The sequence below is a fragment of the Drosophila obscura genome, unplaced genomic scaffold, assembly GCF_018151105.1.
Source record: "Drosophila obscura isolate BZ-5 IFL unplaced genomic scaffold, ASM1815110v1 contig_4, whole genome shotgun sequence".
Taxonomy (NCBI): Eukaryota; Metazoa; Arthropoda; class Insecta; order Diptera; family Drosophilidae; genus Drosophila; species Drosophila obscura.
In genome coordinates this window covers 10320879-10338776 of record NW_024542828.1, presented here as the reverse complement: position 1 = coordinate 10338776, position 17898 = coordinate 10320879, and the positions used below count along the sequence as shown (strand labels likewise).

General features: G+C 48.8%; 6 protein-coding genes across 7 annotated transcripts in view; 2 read left to right on the top strand and 4 right to left on the bottom strand.

The window, feature by feature from the left end:
- Positions 1-13: 13 nt before the first annotated feature.
- Positions 14-1848, bottom strand: LOC111070194 (putative serine protease K12H4.7). Its single transcript, XM_022360567.2, has 7 exons — positions 1675-1848; positions 1437-1618; positions 1142-1383; positions 839-1070; positions 628-779; positions 194-571; positions 14-135 (listed from the first exon to the last, which is right to left on the bottom strand). The coding sequence occupies exons 1-7, from the start codon at positions 1675-1677 to the stop codon at positions 14-16; spliced, it is 1311 nt and encodes a 436-aa protein (XP_022216259.2). The 5' UTR covers positions 1678-1848.
- Positions 1849-4528: 2680 nt separating this feature from the next.
- On the bottom strand, positions 4529-6505 carry LOC121404750 (aprataxin-like protein). Its single transcript, XM_041594976.1, has 3 exons — positions 6488-6505; positions 6158-6417; positions 4529-6087 (listed from the first exon to the last, which is right to left on the bottom strand). Exons 2-3 carry the CDS (start codon positions 6353-6355, stop codon positions 4852-4854), a joined length of 1434 nt encoding a protein of 477 aa, XP_041450910.1. The 5' UTR covers positions 6356-6417; positions 6488-6505; the 3' UTR covers positions 4529-4851.
- Positions 6506-6555: 50 nt separating this feature from the next.
- LOC111069963 (aprataxin-like protein) lies at positions 6556-7433 on the bottom strand. The gene is made up of 3 exons (XM_022360236.2): positions 7258-7433; positions 6964-7189; positions 6556-6899 (listed from the first exon to the last, which is right to left on the bottom strand). Exons 1-3 carry the CDS (start codon positions 7405-7407, stop codon positions 6730-6732), a joined length of 546 nt encoding a protein of 181 aa, XP_022215928.2. The 5' UTR covers positions 7408-7433; the 3' UTR covers positions 6556-6729.
- A 121-nt stretch (positions 7434-7554) lies between these two features.
- LOC111070260 (chromatin-remodeling ATPase INO80) overlaps positions 7555-17898 on the top strand; it is a 31083-nt gene continuing 20739 nt past the window's right edge. Inside the window, exons 1-8 of the mRNA XM_022360681.2 lie at positions 7555-7940; positions 8005-8198; positions 8278-10496; positions 10567-10707; positions 10772-10949; positions 11007-11365; positions 11430-11691; positions 11755-11922. Coding sequence (XP_022216373.2) covers positions 7661-7940; positions 8005-8198; positions 8278-10496; positions 10567-10707; positions 10772-10949; positions 11007-11365; positions 11430-11691; positions 11755-11922 — 3801 coding nt within the window. The 5' untranslated portion in view covers positions 7555-7660. The remainder of the gene's footprint in view (positions 7941-8004; positions 8199-8277; positions 10497-10566; positions 10708-10771; positions 10950-11006; positions 11366-11429; positions 11692-11754; positions 11923-17898) is intronic.
- Positions 12012-13186, top strand: LOC111070263. Of its 2 annotated transcripts, XM_022360685.2 has the most exons (2): positions 12118-12329; positions 12407-13186. In XM_022360685.2, the coding sequence occupies exons 1-2, from the start codon at positions 12207-12209 to the stop codon at positions 13073-13075; spliced, it is 792 nt and encodes a 263-aa protein (XP_022216377.2). In that variant the 5' UTR covers positions 12118-12206; the 3' UTR covers positions 13076-13186. The 2 variants fall into 2 exon arrangements, with proteins under 2 accessions (XP_022216376.2, XP_022216377.2); XM_022360684.2 differs by having other exon boundaries at positions 12012-13185.
- On the bottom strand, positions 15885-17641 carry LOC111070261 (putative serine protease K12H4.7). The gene is made up of 4 exons (XM_022360682.2): positions 17395-17641; positions 17143-17324; positions 16613-17080; positions 15885-16544 (listed from the first exon to the last, which is right to left on the bottom strand). Exons 1-4 carry the CDS (start codon positions 17617-17619, stop codon positions 15980-15982), a joined length of 1440 nt encoding a protein of 479 aa, XP_022216374.1. The 5' UTR covers positions 17620-17641; the 3' UTR covers positions 15885-15979.

Genomic DNA, 17898 nt, shown 5'->3' with positions numbered 1-17898 from the left:
TTATTTCAATAATTTATGAATGAGCAGTATACCGTGTGTGACGACGCAGAAAGGACATCACACGCAGCTTGGCCAGATTCATTTGCACGCTGTCCCGCACTTGAATGCTGCCCAGGTCCTCGCAATGCGAGTAGCCTGTGTGGGTGAGCAGAGAGAGAGTATACACAGGGGGTTTCAGGGGTGCCTCACTTACGCCTCAAGACAATCGCCTGATTGCCATTTTGCTTGCCCAAAGAGCGCCATGGATCCAGCTGGCCGTGCGTAAAGAATACCCTGCCATAGCGCACACTCTGATTGAACTGAAAGCCACCGAACTGATTGTTGGTCTGCTCAATGCCCTGGTCCAGCCGTTCCCGTGTCTGCGCCGGACCAAAGGCATCCAAACAGAGGCGCTCGTAGTAGGACAAAGGCACTTGATTGGCAAAGGTACTCCACGTGGCGCCCAATGATGAATTGGTTGTGTCTATAGATGTGCCTGTGGCGCTGGCTGTTGTGCTGTACCAGCCAAATTCATTGCATGTCTGATAGAACCAGGCACGAACTGTGAGAGAGAGGGAGAGAGCAGAAGTGGCTTCTGTTTGGATCTTTTGGAGTATTTTTGTTACTTACTGCCTGAAATTGGATCGCTGAATAGCTGCAGCATGGCCGCATAGCCAAAGTCCTGGCAATCCGTAGACCGTCTGCCCTCTGCAAAGAGTAGAGCCAGGAAACCCTCAAAGGCCACCTCATCATTGGCATGCAGCGACATTAAAGTCTCACAAAGCTGTGGAATATATGAACTGAAAAGGGGAACACAATTAATGCCGATATAGGGTTGCTTTTAATATTAATTCCGTACCTATAACTCTGCACTATCAATGCAAAATAGTTGCCCAGACCATTGAAAAAGGCAGCTCTATCCAGCACATCGTTGGGATCGTACTCCTCACAGCCATTGAGTTTTCGCAGTAATTCCAATATCTGATTTTCGGTAAACAACTTCGCCAGGTAATGGAAACCCTTTTGAATTCTGGTGGAACAATTTTGACCATAGCTTAGGCGAATCGATTGGCTAACCACTTCCATGTACTCTGAAAGAAGCTGAAAGATAAGAGCAACTCCTTGGCAGAGCGGAGGGTACCGCTTAGAGGTCAAAACCCACCATAAAAATCCGCTTTGGCCAGCAGTGGAGCACTTGACGCCCAACTGGCGGCTATCAAATCGGGATATAGCTGTGTCATCCAGGCCACCATGCTGCCCGCGTAGGAGCCACCCACCAATATGACCTTTGACTCTTTCATGCGCGGATTCTGCGACTTTTGGTAGCGTATAAAGTGAGCCAAATCTGCCAGGGACTGATAGATACTCAAATGCTTCAGTTGATCCACCTCAAAGCTCTGCTCTCTAATAGAACACAATTAAAATATCTATAAAGTGTTGGGGTTTTTTCCACCCACCCATGGGGCAAACTCTGGCCATAGTAACGATGTTCGGTGTAGAACAGCATGCCCGAATTTTCCACAGCCATGTCGTGGGTGAGACCAGTGACCAGAAAGCCTGGACTTATGCTCCATTCGCCGCCCACAAATATGTAGATGGGTCCTTGATTTCTATGATATTTGCCATTGCGTAAATAGCGCTATAAAGATAAATGTTTTCTATGTATTATGGCATATCAAATATAGAAGTTTTTACCATCTGCCATGTCTGATTGTTGAGTGCATCGAAATGATCCACTTTTTGCGGCAGCCAAAGTTCTTCAACCGAAATGGCATCGTTTTTGGTATAGGATCCGGAGCTGGGCTCCTGCAAGAGCAGTTGTAGATTTATTTTATAAGGATTATGGACAGCCAATAGTTGTGGTAGCCATAACAGTACTAAAGGGAGACACTGCATGTTGCTTACTGAAAATATTCTAGGGCTATGCAAAAGTTTTTATAGGCGCCCAACGGACCCCTATGAATGGATATGGATATGGATATGAATGAATGCATATTTAATGCGAACAAAAGTTCGGTGTACTAGCTCAAGGTGTGAATGCTAAAGTGAGAATAAAAATAGTTTGGGTATCAGCACGTCATATCAATGTTATATCCACCAAATCCGTCAAGTAATATTCGTACAAAAAATAGCCATAAAAATGATATATGCATTTCTCTATTTCCAAGCTGCGATTTATTCGTCTTTTTCGTTTTTGGTTTTTGTTTTTAGAAGCTGTAAACATTTTACTACTTTCACCTTTTCAGCTAAAGCTTAGCCGGCTAAAAGCCGCTTGAGGCCATCACCTCGTATACGCGCTGTACCTGAGGAATCAGCCCCATACCTGCCCTGCCCTGCGATGCCCTGCGATGCCATACGCATAAAAAATATTTTTACAGCGTTGACACAGAAAAAAAGGGGCGGTAGAGGGGAGTGAGAGGAGCATAAAAAAGAAGAATCGAGGCGAACAAGCAACAGGAGAATGCAAAAAATGTGTAATTGGCATATTACTCATACGACCCCACAAGCCGTAAGGAAGAGGACAATGGCAGGAGTAGCAAAGGGAAGAGGAGCTGAATGATATGCAAAAGCACCAAGCGATGCATCGCAGGAGTCTTCCTGGAGCATGTCAGTGCATGTGTTGTGCATTGGCAGGGAAACGTCTGGCGTGCGGAAGCGTAAGTCAAACAGTGTAAAGTTATGCAAGAGAAGGAGCCAAGAGGCTCCTGCTTTAAGTGCTCCTCAGGGACATACGAGACTAAAAGAGTATGCCGGGCCCCATGGTGGGTATCCTTCAGTCCAAACCAAAAATCCATAATACCATAACTTTGTTTCCATTGTTTGCGACGCTTAACGATAATGTGGGGGGCGGCTATGAGAAGTTACGAGTGTTATTATTGAGGCTCGTTGACGCCATTGAAGTTTCTCCTCCACAGTTTCCCACACAAAGTGCAAATTGCTTAAATCGTACAATCGATGTTGAGCCGCGCTCTGTGGCATTATATTCCCTTGTCTGGGAGGGGGTTGGTTGTGTTTCCGATTTCGAGTAATGCCAGTGAAAAGGATTATTCCACATGAAACCCCAATCCGAATGGCGCGACGAGCTTGCGAAAAATCATCAGCATATAAATAACATTTTATACGTGAATGGGAACACAGTTCCATGTGCACGCATGTGGTGCACTCTCCACTCCAGGTCCAGTATTTTTTTTATGAATATTTAAAAAGAAAAATCGGGCCAAAGAATTTAAAATACACAAAAATTTCAAAAGGTTGCTCTTTAAGAGAAAGCGAAAGAAATTGCATTAACCCGGAAACATTTTTGGGAAAATATTAATTAAAAATAAAATTATTCAGAATTTTAAACTTAGGTCTTGAGTAATTATTGGGCATAAAATAATTCCCCTTTATGACAACATTTTCTTATATATTTCTCAGCATTTTTGTTTAACCAAAAATATTTTAAATTATGTATATTTAAATATGTAACGAATTAACAGTACAATTTTATTCATTTTCAACAAAATGTTGAAAAATAAAGTAACAAGCAACATTTCTTTCTGCTATGACATTTACCTTAAAAACTTTTCTCAAATTTCAAAAGCTTTGAAGTCTGCGAGCATGCGCCTGGCAAAGCCACTCCACAGCCCACTCAATGCTCTTTGCTACCCCTGAACGAAAGCTTTTTGCGCTCGCTCTCTTTGGCTCGAAAGTAACGTCCTTTATGAATGGCCTCCTGTTGCTCGAGACATAACAGGTGGTAACACGGTGCTCGCTCCAACGGGAGAGAAATATAGAGAGAGATAGCTTTAATGGAGCTGTTGATTGCTCGAAGTTCACCCCCGAAAACCATATCGATGCGGGGTGAGAGGTGGTGAGGATGTGTTAGCTTTCAGCGCTTTGGTACTGGCACTGGCACTGGCACCTTGACACTGTGACACACTAAAAAATGTCGAGGAGAATTTAAATTGCGTACAGAACGGCAGCAGGCAGGAGCCACTCTGTGTGTGTCTGTCTCAGGGCTGCTGATACCTTGAATTTAGTTTATGGGTCTCCGTTGCTATTCCATGGCTACATGGGAGTGGCAGGCTGTGGATTAGTTGCCTCTCAAGCGAATGTTCCGCACTGTAAAGTAGTAAAGTTTATGGAAAATTTGGCCATAATTAAGCGGGACTAAGGCCTAGAGAAAATAGTAAGCTTTTGACAGACAGTTTTCCTTGGCTTTATATTCCTGCGCTTAAAACAAATGATAATCGCCCAAGCGAATACCAGGGAAACTTTCTTCACTTTTTCATAATCTGAACTATAATTTAATAACGGTTTAAAGTTGCACAGCGAGCCCAAACAGCCCAAACCCATCCACCATCTGCTACTGCATCCAGCAATTGAACATTTCCAAATGATGTTTCAGGTGGGTGTCTTGCTTCACTCCTGGAATTAAATGAGGATTCACATGATACGAGTATCACCATGTAAATGTCAGCTTAAAGTTCAGCATTAATGTCTGATATTTATTGCCATTTAAGCATGCAAATAATTACATAAAAAAATAGTATTTGTAATATAGTTTGTAATATTTTCGATTCTTTAAGGAATTTATATTTTTGGCATAGAATCTGATGGGAATTGGAATGAACCTTAAATTAAATGCGTTCCTTAAGCATACAAATGAAAATGCTGTTTTAAATGTAATTTGCTCTTGTAAATGTTTCCTGTATGAGTTTTCGTTTCGTTTTGGTTTGATCATATATATTCAATATATATTATTTCGTTCTTTGCAAGAGTCGAGTCTGTTGATTCAGTATTAAGTAATTAACAATTATAGATTTTGTTACCATTTAGAAGACACACTGGCAGGCAGCTTTCAGCTTGCTTGCAAGATCGATTCATTCCCTACTTGGATGCAGGCTTGCCCGCATTTGCAGCTGGTTTTTTTTTATAGTATTTGGGTTTGTTTTTCGGTGGGAATCCCGTTTGGTTTGGATCATACGTGAGCTGTGGTGGGTTCTGGGGTTGCTTCTCTGGTGAACATGGAGCACGAGGCACAGATGGACCACCCGATGGTTCATTTGGAGCACGAGCCACCTGATTCTGATGATAATTTGGGACTCGGGGCCGCTGGTGCTGTTGTGGATGTGGGCCACGAGGCCGCTGGTTCTGTTGTGGATGTGGGCCACGAGGCCGCTGGTTCTGTTGAATGTTTCTAGCAAATCTATGCTGCTGGTTCAGTTGTGCAAATACTGTATTTGGATCCATCAGAGGCTGCGGGTTTGGTGGGGGAAACCTAGGCGGGCCCATGGGCGCAGACACCATAACCATATTGGGGTGAAAATTACCAAATGGCTGTGTTGGCGGTCCGCCCTGCTGTGGACGCGGCGAATATCCGTAGGAGTAAACACCCTGCCGTGGACGCGGCGCACGTGCGAAGGGGTTGCCGGCCCGCTGTGGACGCGGCGCATAGCCGAAAGGGTTGCCGGCTCGCTGTGGCACTGGCGCCGCAGCAATCCCGAAGCGTGGCGGCGTGCCTCTAAATGGGTTATTGATGTTCTCCCGATTCATCAGGTTTACAGTTGGCCCGTACAAATTCTCACTGGTGCTGGAGCTGGCGCTGGTGCTGGAGCTGATCGCTGGCTCCTCGAGCGATGCAGCTTCCGGCTTGGCGTTGTCCTCCAACTTGGCTTCGTCCAACAACTTGACAATTTTTTCCATTTTCTTATTTGTCTGACGCTCGGACTCCTTTTGCTGCCAATGGGTGTAGAGATGGGCCTTCAGGCCCAACAACAATGGGGATTCAAAGTCGCACTGATTGCAGTGGAGAGGCACTTGAAACTTCAGCTTTTCGGACTCCTCCTCGGAGAGGGGCTCGATGGCGCCCTCAGAGCTCAGCATTATGTAGGCCTGCTGAAACGGCATAAAGAGCTCCGTGTTGAAGCTGTTCCAGTGCTTGATGCGCTTCATCGACTGCGAGTAGAAGTCATCGGAAATTACGTGCATGTTCAGCCGATCCCAAAATGGGTCCGCCTTGAAGCCAATGCGAAAGTTGCGAGACGGCAGGTGGTCCTGCTTCTCGATAATCTGCACGGCCAGGTCCATCATGTGGTCCAGCAGCGGCAGATGATCGCTGGACAGCTGGGGGCAAAACCAAAAACCATTAATATGCTGAGACTGAGCCCAAAATTGGTGGCCATGGTCTTCTCACCTTGGTCACATCCGCGATATCCTCTTTGGCCACCACACGAAAGTGATACTGAGCCTTCGGATAGTCGGCCTTCACCACCACCGCCCGGTCGCTTTCGATGAGCAAGTGCTCCTTGTTGCTGATCTTCTTCTTCAGCTCGTTGCGTATATTCTGTATTATATTCTCTTTTTTGCGTTCATTCCTTTCTTTTGCGTCCATTTTGTTTATTTTGTCTTTAGATGTTTCGATTTTCGTGTAAATCACACTTTTTGGTTCTCCGCCTGCATGCCGGAAAGAAAATATTCATGAGTCACTAAATCTTTAACTTCTTTAAGCGAACCAGCGTCATACTAGAAGTGGTTCATTATGGCCGTATGACACTAGGTTTTTGCAAAAACAGAGACGACCAGCAATAGAAAACTTGTGCAGTGAGAGTGAGAGGCAAATATATGCTCCGGCATGCTTTAATAATCGAATCGGTGTCAACGCTGCAGCAGAGAAACGATTTGCGGTACGTGTGCCACCAATACTAACAAGAATCTATCGTTGCGTTTGTGTGTTTCATACTATACCGGTATGACGCTCGTCAAATTCTATGTACTTTTTTTTTGCAGATGCTCCGCCAAATGTTCCTTTAACTCGGGAAAATATTTGGGCTTAAAGTCGCATTGATTGCAGAGGAGCGGCGTGGCCAGCAATGAATGCCTCACATGTGGCGGCAGGCGCTGGAAACTGTTTTCCGCTTTTAGCTTGTCGTGCAGCACTGCAAGCACAATGGAATTCAAATCTTGGATTGATGTGTCCAATTGGGGGTCCGCTTTACATACCTGCGTATGGCACAAACAATTGAGTGTTGAAGCAGTTCCAATGCTTTTTGTGTTTTAGGGCAGGCGACACAAAATCCTGGGATATCACATGCAAATGCAGACGCTCCATGCTCGGTTCAGCATGGAAACCGACCTTAAAGTCTGCCCACTGCAGGCCGCGCACCTCGACAATGTTGCTGGCCAGCAGATGCAGTTCCTCCAAGAGCGGCAAATGCTCGCGGGTTAGCTACAAACATAAAAAAACAACATCCAAAACTTAAATTTCAATTGCATTGCCATGGGACTGGGGCTTACCTCAAAAATACTCGAAATTTCAGACTTGGGCAGCACCAGATAGTGGTGTTGAGCCTTCGGATACTTGTCGGCTATGACTATGCCCACATCCGAGGAAATAATCCAATTGGCCTGATCGGCAATTTCTTTTATCAAATTTAAACGCCACATTTTTGCCAAATACCAACTGTTGTTCTTTTGCCATTCAATGTTTATGTTATCGCTGTGATATCGATACGCAGCTATTGGTATTTTGAAATAAAATGTACGGTATATTTCGGGATATTTCTGAGGGATTTTGATATGCCGGCACACACTTTGGTCACACCAACGCATTGTTTACGCTGGGGACGGACGCATGGCGAATAATTTTGCAATTACGTGATAATTGCGCATAAAAGCTGACTCAAAACAGCTCAGAGCCATGGCCAGCAGCAGAGACATTAAGCCTCGCATCATGGCCGAACCACCGCACATACAGCGCCTGGAGGTGGCCCTCAATATGCGGCCCTTCATGGAAATGGCTAAGCGGGTGTTGAAGCAGCCGCTGAGCAGCAGCAACGAGGACAGCGACACGGACACGGGGCTGCCAGAGCTTAAAGATGAGCCCGAAACGGATTCCGATGACTCCTCCACGGTGGGCGTGGTCAAGTACAAGAAGGCGTCGCAGCGCTGCAAGAAGCGGCTCTTCTGCAGCAAGGAAGGTGAGTGAGAGGGCAAGAAAGGGGCACAGGGAGGGTCTGGCATTGATTTCGTGCTTTTTCACAGAACGGCAGAGCGTCAAGGCGCAGCTGTATAACTTCAATGATCTGACCAGCGACAGGGAATGGCTGTACGACCTCCTGCTGAGCGACACGGAAAGCGATGAACCGATCACCAACGAGGACGAGTACATCCATCAGATACTGCGCGAGCACATACGCGAGCAGCGACAGCGCAAGAATTACTACAAGAAGCCAACGGTAGGAGAGATGACCCCACGGTACATCTCCGCGAACTGCTGCTAATCCTCTCTCTTTCTCTCTCTCTCTGCTCTCCTAGAATGCCCAATATGCGTACTATGGCAGCAGTCTGCTGTCCAATCATGACATCTATGCCGAACGGCAGCAGGCCACGGCGGGTGTGCGCAAGCGCAGGCGTCGCACCAAGCAGGAGATACTCATGGCCCGCCTGGCAGAGGCACAGGCGCCCAAGCTGCCGAAGCAGCAGAAGCGACGCGGTCGCAAGAAGCAAACGACCATCATGGACTCGCCAGAGTCCGGGGAGGTGCCGCCCTCGGAGCTGGGCAGGTACACCTATGGGGATACGCTGCCCACCAATGACGAGGAGGACGACGACAATGGCGAGGTCGACTACAAGCGGGAGCTGGCCAGCCTCGCCTTGGACTTTCCCGAGGAGGAGGAGATCGAGGAGGAGGTGGATGTGGTGGGCGGTGCCGATGGGCAGGTGACCAAAGTACGTCGCAAGCGCAAGAATCCCGCCGCATTGGCGGCGCGACGTCGCCGCATTTGGCAGATCATGTCGAAGAAGGAGTGCGGCCGGCTGCAGCGGATCACCAGCAACAACCACAAGGAGATTCTGGCCAACTGCAAGCGTGTGGCCTCCATGTGCTCCAAGGTGGTGCGCCAGCGGGCCATCAACTCGCAGCGCATCATGAAGGAGACGGTGTGGCGGGCAAAGCGTCTCACCCGCGAAATGCTCGCCTACTGGAAGCGCTACGAGCGCGTGGAACGCGACCAGAAGCGCAAGCAGGAGCGCGAGGCGGAGGAGCAGCGCAAGCAGGATGTCGAGCTGATCGAGGTGAAGCGCCAGCAGCGGAAACTCAACTTTTTGATCACCCAAACTGAGCTGTACGCGCACTTTATGTCCAAGAAGCTGGGCCAGGGCACGGAGGAGGATCAGCTGAGGATTCTCAGCCAGCTGGATGAGGAGACGAACGCACGACTGGCCGTCCCAGATGACTACGGTCCGGGCGAGATGAAGCAGCTGGCCAAGGAGCATGCCGAGGCGGCCATGCAAAGGGATTTGGACAAGACGCGAGCCTTTGATGTGTTCCCCAAGGACGACAGGAGGAAGCAGGAGGAGTGCGACGACAACGAGGAGGAAGCCATGGAGGCCTTCGATGTGTTTGCCAAGAAGGAAGAGGAGGAGGAGGCGGACCTGGAGCCAGAGGCGCGTCCCGAGATGAAGGACCTGCCACAGCCGCAAATGTTCAAGGGCACACTCAAAGGCTATCAGATCAAGGGCATGACATGGCTGGCGAACATCTACGACCAGGGGATCAGCGGCATTCTCGCCGACGAGATGGGTCTGGGCAAGACCGTGCAGTCCATAGCCTTCCTGTGCCACATTGCCGAGCATTACGGGGTGTGGGGACCCTTTCTGATCATCTCCCCCGCCTCCACGCTGCACAACTGGCAGCAGGAGATGTCGCGCTTTGTGCCCGACTTCAATGTGGTGCCGTACTGGGGCTCGCCCAGCGAGCGAAAGATTTTGCGCCAGTTCTGGGACCAGAAGCATCTGCACACCCGCGACGCCAGCTTCCATGTGGTGATCACCTCCTACCAGCTGGTTGTGAGCGACTACAAGTACTTCAATCGCATCAAGTGGCAGTATATGGTGCTGGACGAGGCGCAGGCGATCAAGAGCGCCACCTCGCAGCGCTGGAAGCTGCTGCTGGGCTTCAGCTGCCGCAATCGGCTGCTGCTCAGCGGCACGCCCATCCAGAACAGCATGGCCGAGCTGTGGGCCCTGCTGCACTTCATTATGCCCACGCTCTTTGACTCGCACGACGAGTTCAACGAGTGGTTCTCCAAGGACATCGAATCGCACGCCGAGAACAAGACGGGCATCGACGAGCTGCAGATCTCCCGCCTCCACATGATCCTCAAGCCGTTCATGCTGCGTCGCATCAAGAAGGATGTGGAGAACGAGCTGTCCGACAAGATCGAGATAATGGTCTACTGCCCCCTGACCATACGCCAGAAGCTGCTCTATCGCGCCCTCAAGCAGAAGATACGCATCGAGGATCTGCTGCACTTGACGAGCGGCTCCAGTGCTCCATCGGCTGCGTCCTCCAACCTAATGAATCTGGTGATGCAGTTCCGCAAGGTGTGCAACCATCCGGAGCTCTTTGAGCGTCGCGATGCCAGGAGTCCGTTCTTCATGCGCTGTGCGGAGTATGTGGTGCCGCGTCTTGTGTACGAGGAGACACTGCCACACAGAGCGCTGCCCAGTCGCCGGCATTTGCTGTACAATCGGTGCGTAGAAGCTCCATGAAGTTGGTTATATATATGTATATTTATTTATATTCTGCTTTCCTTCTGATAGATTCAACATCTTCAAGTCGGAGCACATCCAGCGATCCCTGTTCGAGGATGTGAGCGTTGAGAGCTGCTTTGGCTTTACGCGTTTCTGTGACCTTTCATTGGGCGATATACTAGATGTCACGCTCCATGGATTGATTGATTTGTAAGCTGACTAAGGGCCAAAGAAGTGGAAGGGATCTGCTACATGTACTCCTCTTCCCTTACAGCCTTTTGCATCATCGTCGTGTGCTGGAGAAATATCCTCTGCTGGCATATCGCCGCCAATGGTGGCCACAACTCAGAGCCAGCTTCTATCAGCTGCTGGAGCCCATGCTGGAGCAGAAACTGGTGCCGCAATTTATGCTCTCGGACAGTGTACTTAAGAATTTCCTCTTCACAGCCATGGTAGGTGTCACATCGTTTATTTGTGGATCGAAATCCTTAAACCTCTTGCCCCTTTAGACGACCAATGAGAGCAGCGTTTATGCGTTTGGGGATTACTGCACCTACAACATGCAGGAGACCATTGAACATCGCGTGATACGCTCCAAGGAACTCAAACAAAAGACAGCCACACTGATTGAGGAGCTGGTGGATGTGGAGGTGGAGGAGCAGGTCAAGCAGGAGCTCGAAATAGAGTCCGTGGAAGTGCAAACCAAATCGAATGCCAAGAGCGATGTAAAGGTGCAAACTTTGATGCTGTTGCCAGAGTTTCCGCATCGCTTGCGCAAGCCCAGGAGCTACCACTGCGAGCCGCTGTCCATGCCGCGACTGCTCTATGCCTTGGGCCAGCGCGTACAGGCCGTGGATAGGCATTTATAGTGAGTGATTCCCCCAAACAAATTCATCACATAAATGGCTTACTGACTTTACTATTACCTTTAGCTGCGAGAGTCGTGCTGCTGCCTGGACACAGATACGCCATGTGCAGTGCGAGAATGGTCTGGGCAGAGAGCTCGTCTCCTCCGGCCTGGCCCTGTGCAGGCCACGCAGTGGCTGGTCCTCGATTGTGGTGCCCGACAAGGAGACGCTGATCACCGATGCGGGCAAGCTGTTTGTACTGGACACACTGCTCACACGGCTCAAGGCCGAGGGCCATCGCGTGCTCATCTATTCGCAGATGACCAAAATGATAGACCTGCTAGAGGTGAGTTTTGCTTGCCTTCAGGGATTGCCTTGAATCCTTGAATGATTTGTTATTGGTTACCAGGAGTACATGTGGCATCGCAAGCATCGCTATATGCGCTTGGATGGCTCCAGCAAGATCTCGGCGCGTCGTGACATGGTCGCTGATTTTCAGACGCGTGCGGACATCTTTGTATTTCTGCTCTCCACGCGTGCAGGCGGACTGGGCATTAATCTAACAGCAGCAGACACGGTGAGTGGATAGACTAAATATAATATCTGTGTGTGTGTGTGTGTGTGCCCTGTGAAATTCCCTTCATTCATTCATATCCCAACCCCAACCCCACGCCCAACCCAACCCAACTCTCGATCAACATTCGTTTCTGATACCAAAATTACAAGTACTAACTACAATGGCCAGCGGCAAACCGAAGGCACTGCCGCATTTGAATGCCAGCATGAGGCCGCACGTGTCCCGGCCCTCCCTGGTGCGCAGCTCCTCGCCCAAGCAGGAGCCGGACAAGCGGAACGGGCTCGATGGGGACTCAATCGAGGAGTCTTTGGCTGCTGCTGCGGCTGCTACAGGGGCAGGCAAGCGAGTGCGTTGGAATCTGCCGTACGATACGACGACGCAAAGTGGCAAGGGAGCGCATAGCAAGAGTAAGTTGAGCCCAAAGTGTTCCTTCATCACACCATCGAGCACAAAAGAAATGCAATTCGATCCGGATACCCCCAAGGAGGTGCAGGTGGCCCACGAACTGCGGCTGGCGGTGCATCGCGGTGGCGGCTCCACTGATCCCGCGCAGAACTACACGCTGAAGGCCAAGCTGTCGCCGCTGCAGCTGCCCTACAGCCGCATCCAGCGGATACTCAAGGAGTGCGAGCTCTACGAACGGAATCAGACCACCTTCATCGTGCCCATGGACTACAATGTGAGGGAGGTGGCTCTCGTCTGCAAGGCTCGGACGCAGAATCTCGCCGAGCTGAAGCAGCGGCTGGCCCCCATGCTGACGCGCCACAAGGCGCGTTTCTACAATCGCAATCTGTTCACCGAAACGGGCCTCATCGAGGCCATGGTGCCACGCAAGACGCGCCTCAATTTCTCGGACTTCAACCAAACCGTCCAGACGGATGCCCTTTGGTGCAAGGCCACTGCCGGCACTATAACCGACTATGAAAATGGCTCCGTGGTCTTCAAGTGTCCGTCCGCCAATGTGGCCGATGTGGCGGCCAAACTGAAGCAATGCGGCTACAATATCCAGCACACGGAAATCGGCCATTGCCCCAAGGAGCCTCTGGTTACGCTCTCCCCGCGCCACCACAAACGCTACGTGGAGTTCGTGAAGGAACTCAAGCTGGATGGCGACATATTCAAGGTGTATGACAATGTGTGTATGGAGCAGTGATTCTCACTGTCATCTCGTCAGTTATTGAGCAGTTTTTGATGCATTAAAATTTAAGCAGTTTAATGGAGTAAAGCAAAAAGTAGGCAGGCCAGTGGTAATCCTCCTTTACCATAAAGAAGGAGGGTATACATGAGTCCCAAGCTCTATTGCAATAAGAATCTCTGTAGAGTAGTGCGCCCATTCTGCTCTTCTCTCCAGAGATCAGCAAGCGGTTTGTAGCAGCAGAATGCACCTCTTCAATGCAGCCTTCTTTAATGACATTCCAGTTCCAAATTATAAACAATATGGATGCCTCTTATATGGAAGAGTATATAGCAACACTTCTAGTACAGATAATTCTCAAAGAATTCCCTCTAAAACACAACTTGAGATCTCCACTAAGTGAATTGATTATGGTCAAAGTGGATTCCCTAGAAATGTGTGTTCAATTGAACAATAAATATCAGTCAATGTCAGCCACAAACAGTGCGATTCATAGCTGTAAAGCAGCGCTGAATCATGATTTTTAAGCAACAGAAAATAAGAAACCTTATCAGCCACTCGAGTTGAGCAGAGATCCCGGGGTATCCCCCACATTACGTGTATTTTTTTGTATTGAATTCTCGGACTGAAGCTTCGGTCAGGAACATCCTTTTCTTCAGCAGTCTGTCTGCTTGCCGAGGAATAACTCTAACAGCAATGGAAGTTGCAAATAATGCACACAATTTATGTATAACAAATGGAAAATATTTGCTATTAGTAGACAAGTTTAATAACCCTTTTTTGGGGGCCGAGCTCCTCTGCCATTGTCTTATATGCATTGATTGTCACTGTAGCCTGTGGCAGAATAATTGTAGAAAAATCTGAAGGAGTGCACTGAGACGGTGGTGGGTGGAAAGGGGGGACCCTGTACTGTGTATGCCATTTGCTCGAACTACTTGTTCATGCATTGCACACAGCACAGCATTTAGGCAGTGAGGAGGGGCCGCCGGGCCCATGATTTACTCAGATGATCTTTATCATCGCGTAACAATGAGTAGCCACCAAGCAAATGCCCCCACAAATTCTCAGCCAAAAAGGATACCAAATCGAACAGAATCTTTGCATGTTTTGCTGCCTCTCAGCAGCAGCAACAAGAGGCATGGAGCAGGCAGCAGGCAGCAGCACTTCTTGTTCGATTTGTGCGGTTCTTTGATTTCTTTTTGGACTCCCGTCTCCGTCTCCGTCTACGACTGTGACGCTGCTGTGCCTCTGTGGCTCTCTCTGCTGCTGCTTCGTGTGAACATTTTCGCGTGGTTCCTAAATCATTTTGTCACTGATTTTGATTTGTTATTTGCCACAGCCCCGCGATGCCTGTCCCGTGAGTAATTTGCTTTCAGCCTTTTGCCCGCTGCTGCTGCAGCTTTTGTCATTTTATTGCCAGGTTCTCAGGCTCCAAGCTATGCTGCCGTCTTCTTCCTTCTGACTAATTCGTTGTTGGTATTTTGTATCGTTTCGGAGGGCGGATCTGATCACAAAGGGAAGTTGCCTCGTTGGCAACTGCCTGCAACTTTCTCCATTCAAATTCCCTAATCTCGCACAACAAAAGATATATGACCTGATCTGATCGATACAACAATTAACCTTTTCCTACCGTCCGTTCGGCGGTAAACCAAAACCACAAAAACCCTTTGGAAATATGGCAAGAATTTTTATTTTTATTTCTTTTCACCAGCGAAAAGAACAGAACAGAACCGAATCCCCCGTGGAACCCCTTGCGCACCTCTTCCCTGAAACGTATTTTAAAAGTATTTCCCGTTCATGTCTTTGGCGCATACCAAAATAATTTGACCAAAAACTCAACACTTTGGCATTTCTTCAACGTCCAGACCAGACCAGACCCGACCAAAACCAGACCAGAACAGACCCGAGTCTCTGGGTAGAAGGAGGCAGAGAAAACTGTACCACTCAGCCATTCAAAGTGATATCAGAGGGCCGCACCAGTAAATGGTATTTAAGAGCTATTTATAAGCAAGTACGGATAGTACGCGTATTTGTGGTCTGCTTTCTGATCTGCAATCGGATCATTATAATGCGTGACTGGATTCGGTTTCGGGGCTCACAAAGATTTATGACATTGTCTTTGGTTGTTGGGATATTCCCCTCACGTTTCGGAATTTAGTGCAATTCATGGGGTGATCTCTTCCATTTCCATTGCTCTGTTCGGTTTGGCTTTGGGGTTCCTATGTCCGTGAGCGACTGACTGTTGTCCGAGTGGTCACACCTTTTGGTTGGTTGGATTTTGATGGATTTGTGGGGCACATAAATTCGTTATTTTTATTGCATCATATTTGGCAAATAAACCACAGAGAGCAGAGGAAAGAGACAGACGCTTGCGATCTTTATTGTATGCTCTATAAATCTAATAGAATTGTTGATATTTGCTCATCGGATGGGAGCAAACAATGAAGGTTCAAGCGTAGCTGATTCTCCCTCTTTCTCTCTCCTCTACCCCTCGAATTCTCAAGTTCTTTGTTAAGGACAAGTGCTGCATAAGCTGGCGCTTATCGAACCCAACTCGTTCTCATGCTTGTGTTGTCCATTAAATGCTCAATCAGTAAACTGTTGACCAACTCAATGCAATATTTGCTTTGGGATTTAATTAACTTACATGAGTTTAAGTGTCGATACTAGTCATGGCTCCACGTAAACAAAAATCGCCAAATTATCTTATCCTCTCAATAGCTGATTTAGCTCCGCTTTTAGCTAGCGTGTGATTGAGCCCCTGGGAGCCTCAGGTGGAACGCTTACTGCCGAATGATTTCCCATAATTCACATAATCTAAGGCCCCTTTTTGCTGCATACTTTTGGGCGTAATTTATTCAGAATTTTTATATTTTATTGTATAAGCAAAGACTTAATTTTCTGCTGGCCCAAAATGGGCTCCTAGGCCAACCATTCGCGCACCAGCACTGCCAGACGCTCCTTGGAGGCTCTCATCTCTGCGGAATCGTTGGCCGAAATCGAACCAAAGTCCGCACAGTGCGAGGCCTCGGCAATGAGTGTGGCACCCTCGGCCACGCCATGACCCATGGGATTCCAGGGATCCAGGGCGCCATGTGTCATGTACACGTTCTCCACATCCGGCGACATGCCACCAAAGTCCACGTTGGTCTGGGCGGCATTGTTGTTGATCTGCTCGTTGCTGAACTGCGAACTGAAGACATCCGCACAGAGGGTGGTGTACAGGGCGGTGGGGAACTTGGTGCCGAAGGGTTGGTTCCTGGAGCCCGAGGTCTGGTACCAGCCGTACTCATTGCAGGTCTGATAATACCAGGGACGACCGGCATCAAAGTTATTCACAGCCCAGAGGTAGTACTCCACGGTGCTGGAGTACGTAGCATCGATGCAAGAGGGCATGCCCCAGGCCCAGTAAGCGAAATTGGCAATGGCCGTGGCATCATCGCTGAAGCTCAACAAATAATTGCAATAGTACTCAATGTCGCCAGCTCTACAAAGATAAAGAAAAAGCATCATAAAGATAAAGCATGATAAGTTTTATCCAATGGAGGGACCCACCTTTGATATTGTGCGGTTCCTGAAAAGGCATTTGAAATGCTGCCAAACAGAGACCACATATCCAGATCGTTCTTATCATCGAAACTGTTGCACAATCGCAGCATGGCACGTGCCTCAGCGCCACGTTTGTTGTCGAACATGGACTCGAGCTCGGCAATGCCATTCTGTATGCGATCGTAGCACTTTTGGCCGCCCAACTGCAGGAAGGCCTGACCCACCACCTCCTTGTACTCGGTGAAGGCAACCTTGGCCAAGAGCGGGGCACTGGAGGCCCAGCCACCCTCCACGAGATCGGGATACTGACGCTTGAACCACACCACCATGGTGGCGGAGTAGGAGCCGCCTGCCAGCAACACCTTCGAGTTGGCCAACTGCGGATGCTCCGCCTTGAAGAACTTGATAAAAGCGGCCACATCGGCGAGGGCCTGCTTCACGTGCAGATACTTGAGGTTCTCCGTGGACATGGTACTGAAAAGTCACCTAATATTAAATACAAATGAAAGGGAAAATCCCTCTGTACGAACTCTTACGCTGTGGGCACACTCTCGCCGTAGTAGCGATGCTCGGTGTAGACCAGGACACCCTTGTGCTCCGCTGCCAGATCGTACCAGTGTCCAGCACTGATCATGCTCGGTTCGATCTCCCATTCGCCGCCCAAATAAATGAAGATGGGGCTGCCCTCCTCCTGGAACTCATCGTTCAGCAGATAACGCTGCAAAGAATACCCAAAACCTGCGTTGAAAATTTATCCTTGGACGACTCCTTGCTGTCCCTGAACCTACCATTTCGTAGGTCTCTGTATTGGCATCATCGAAGTTATCCAATTGCTGTGTGATCCATTTCTCCTGGACATTGACGCGCTTCAGCACGGTCTGTTTGGGTGGGCCACGATTCAAATTCTGCAGCGTCTTGACCAGCAGTGGGACATCCTCGGACGCGTCGAGTCCTTGGGCGACAGCAGCGCACAGCAGCAGCAGCAGCGCCACAGCCAAACGAATTGCAGACATTCTACAGAAATGAATTCGAAACTTGATCGACATTCCCGTTTTAAGGTAACCGGACACACCAGCAGTCAGCCATCAAGATAAGGCGTGGATCGTAAATATTAGCCAACTGATAAGTGACCCATGGACATGAAAAAATCTACGATTTGAGGGTACTAGCTATATTTGTGTGCCATTGTAAATCGATCTAGCGTCAGGTGAATCTTTTGTGGCATTAGAAAATAGTGGAAAGAAATCGCAGCAAATGACAAAGCGGCATGTGGCCGAGAGTTGAGTATAGTA

What these genes read in the sequence shown, in the direction of transcription:
- LOC111070194 (XM_022360567.2), bottom strand. An exon ending in GGCCAGAGTTTGCCCCATGG is followed by an intron (nt 1,384 to 1,436) that starts GTGGGTGGAAAA and finishes GTGTTCTATTAG; the next exon opens with AGAGCAGAGCTTTGAGGTGG. An exon ending in GGCCAAAGCGGATTTTTATG is followed by an intron (nt 1,071 to 1,141) that starts GTGGGTTTTGAC and finishes AGCTTCTTTCAG; the next exon opens with AGTACATGGAAGTGGTTAGC.
- LOC121404750 (XM_041594976.1), bottom strand. Translation starts at nt 6,355, where the DNA reads ATGGACGCAAAAGAAAGGAATGAACGCAAAAAAGAGAATATAATACAG. An exon ending in ATATCGCGGATGTGACCAAG is followed by an intron (nt 6,088 to 6,157) that starts GTGAGAAGACCA and finishes TTTTGCCCCCAG; the next exon opens with CTGTCCAGCGATCATCTGCC.
- LOC111069963 (XM_022360236.2), bottom strand. Translation starts at nt 7,407, where the DNA reads ATGTGGCGTTTAAATTTGATAAAAGAAATTGCCGATCAGGCCAATTGG. An exon ending in AAATTTCGAGTATTTTTGAG is followed by an intron (nt 7,190 to 7,257) that starts GTAAGCCCCAGT and finishes TTATGTTTGTAG; the next exon opens with CTAACCCGCGAGCATTTGCC. An exon ending in ATTGTTTGTGCCATACGCAG is followed by an intron (nt 6,900 to 6,963) that starts GTATGTAAAGCG and finishes TTGTGCTTGCAG; the next exon opens with TGCTGCACGACAAGCTAAAA.
- LOC111070263 (XM_022360684.2), top strand. Translation starts at nt 12,083, where the DNA reads ATGGCCAGCGGCAAACCGAAGGCACTGCCGCATTTGAATGCCAGCATG.
- LOC111070261 (XM_022360682.2), bottom strand. Translation starts at nt 17,619, where the DNA reads ATGTCTGCAATTCGTTTGGCTGTGGCGCTGCTGCTGCTGCTGTGCGCT. An exon ending in ATACAGAGACCTACGAAATG is followed by an intron (nt 17,325 to 17,394) that starts GTAGGTTCAGGG and finishes TATTCTTTGCAG; the next exon opens with CGTTATCTGCTGAACGATGA. An exon ending in GGCGAGAGTGTGCCCACAGC is followed by an intron (nt 17,081 to 17,142) that starts GTAAGAGTTCGT and finishes GTGACTTTTCAG; the next exon opens with TACCATGTCCACGGAGAACC.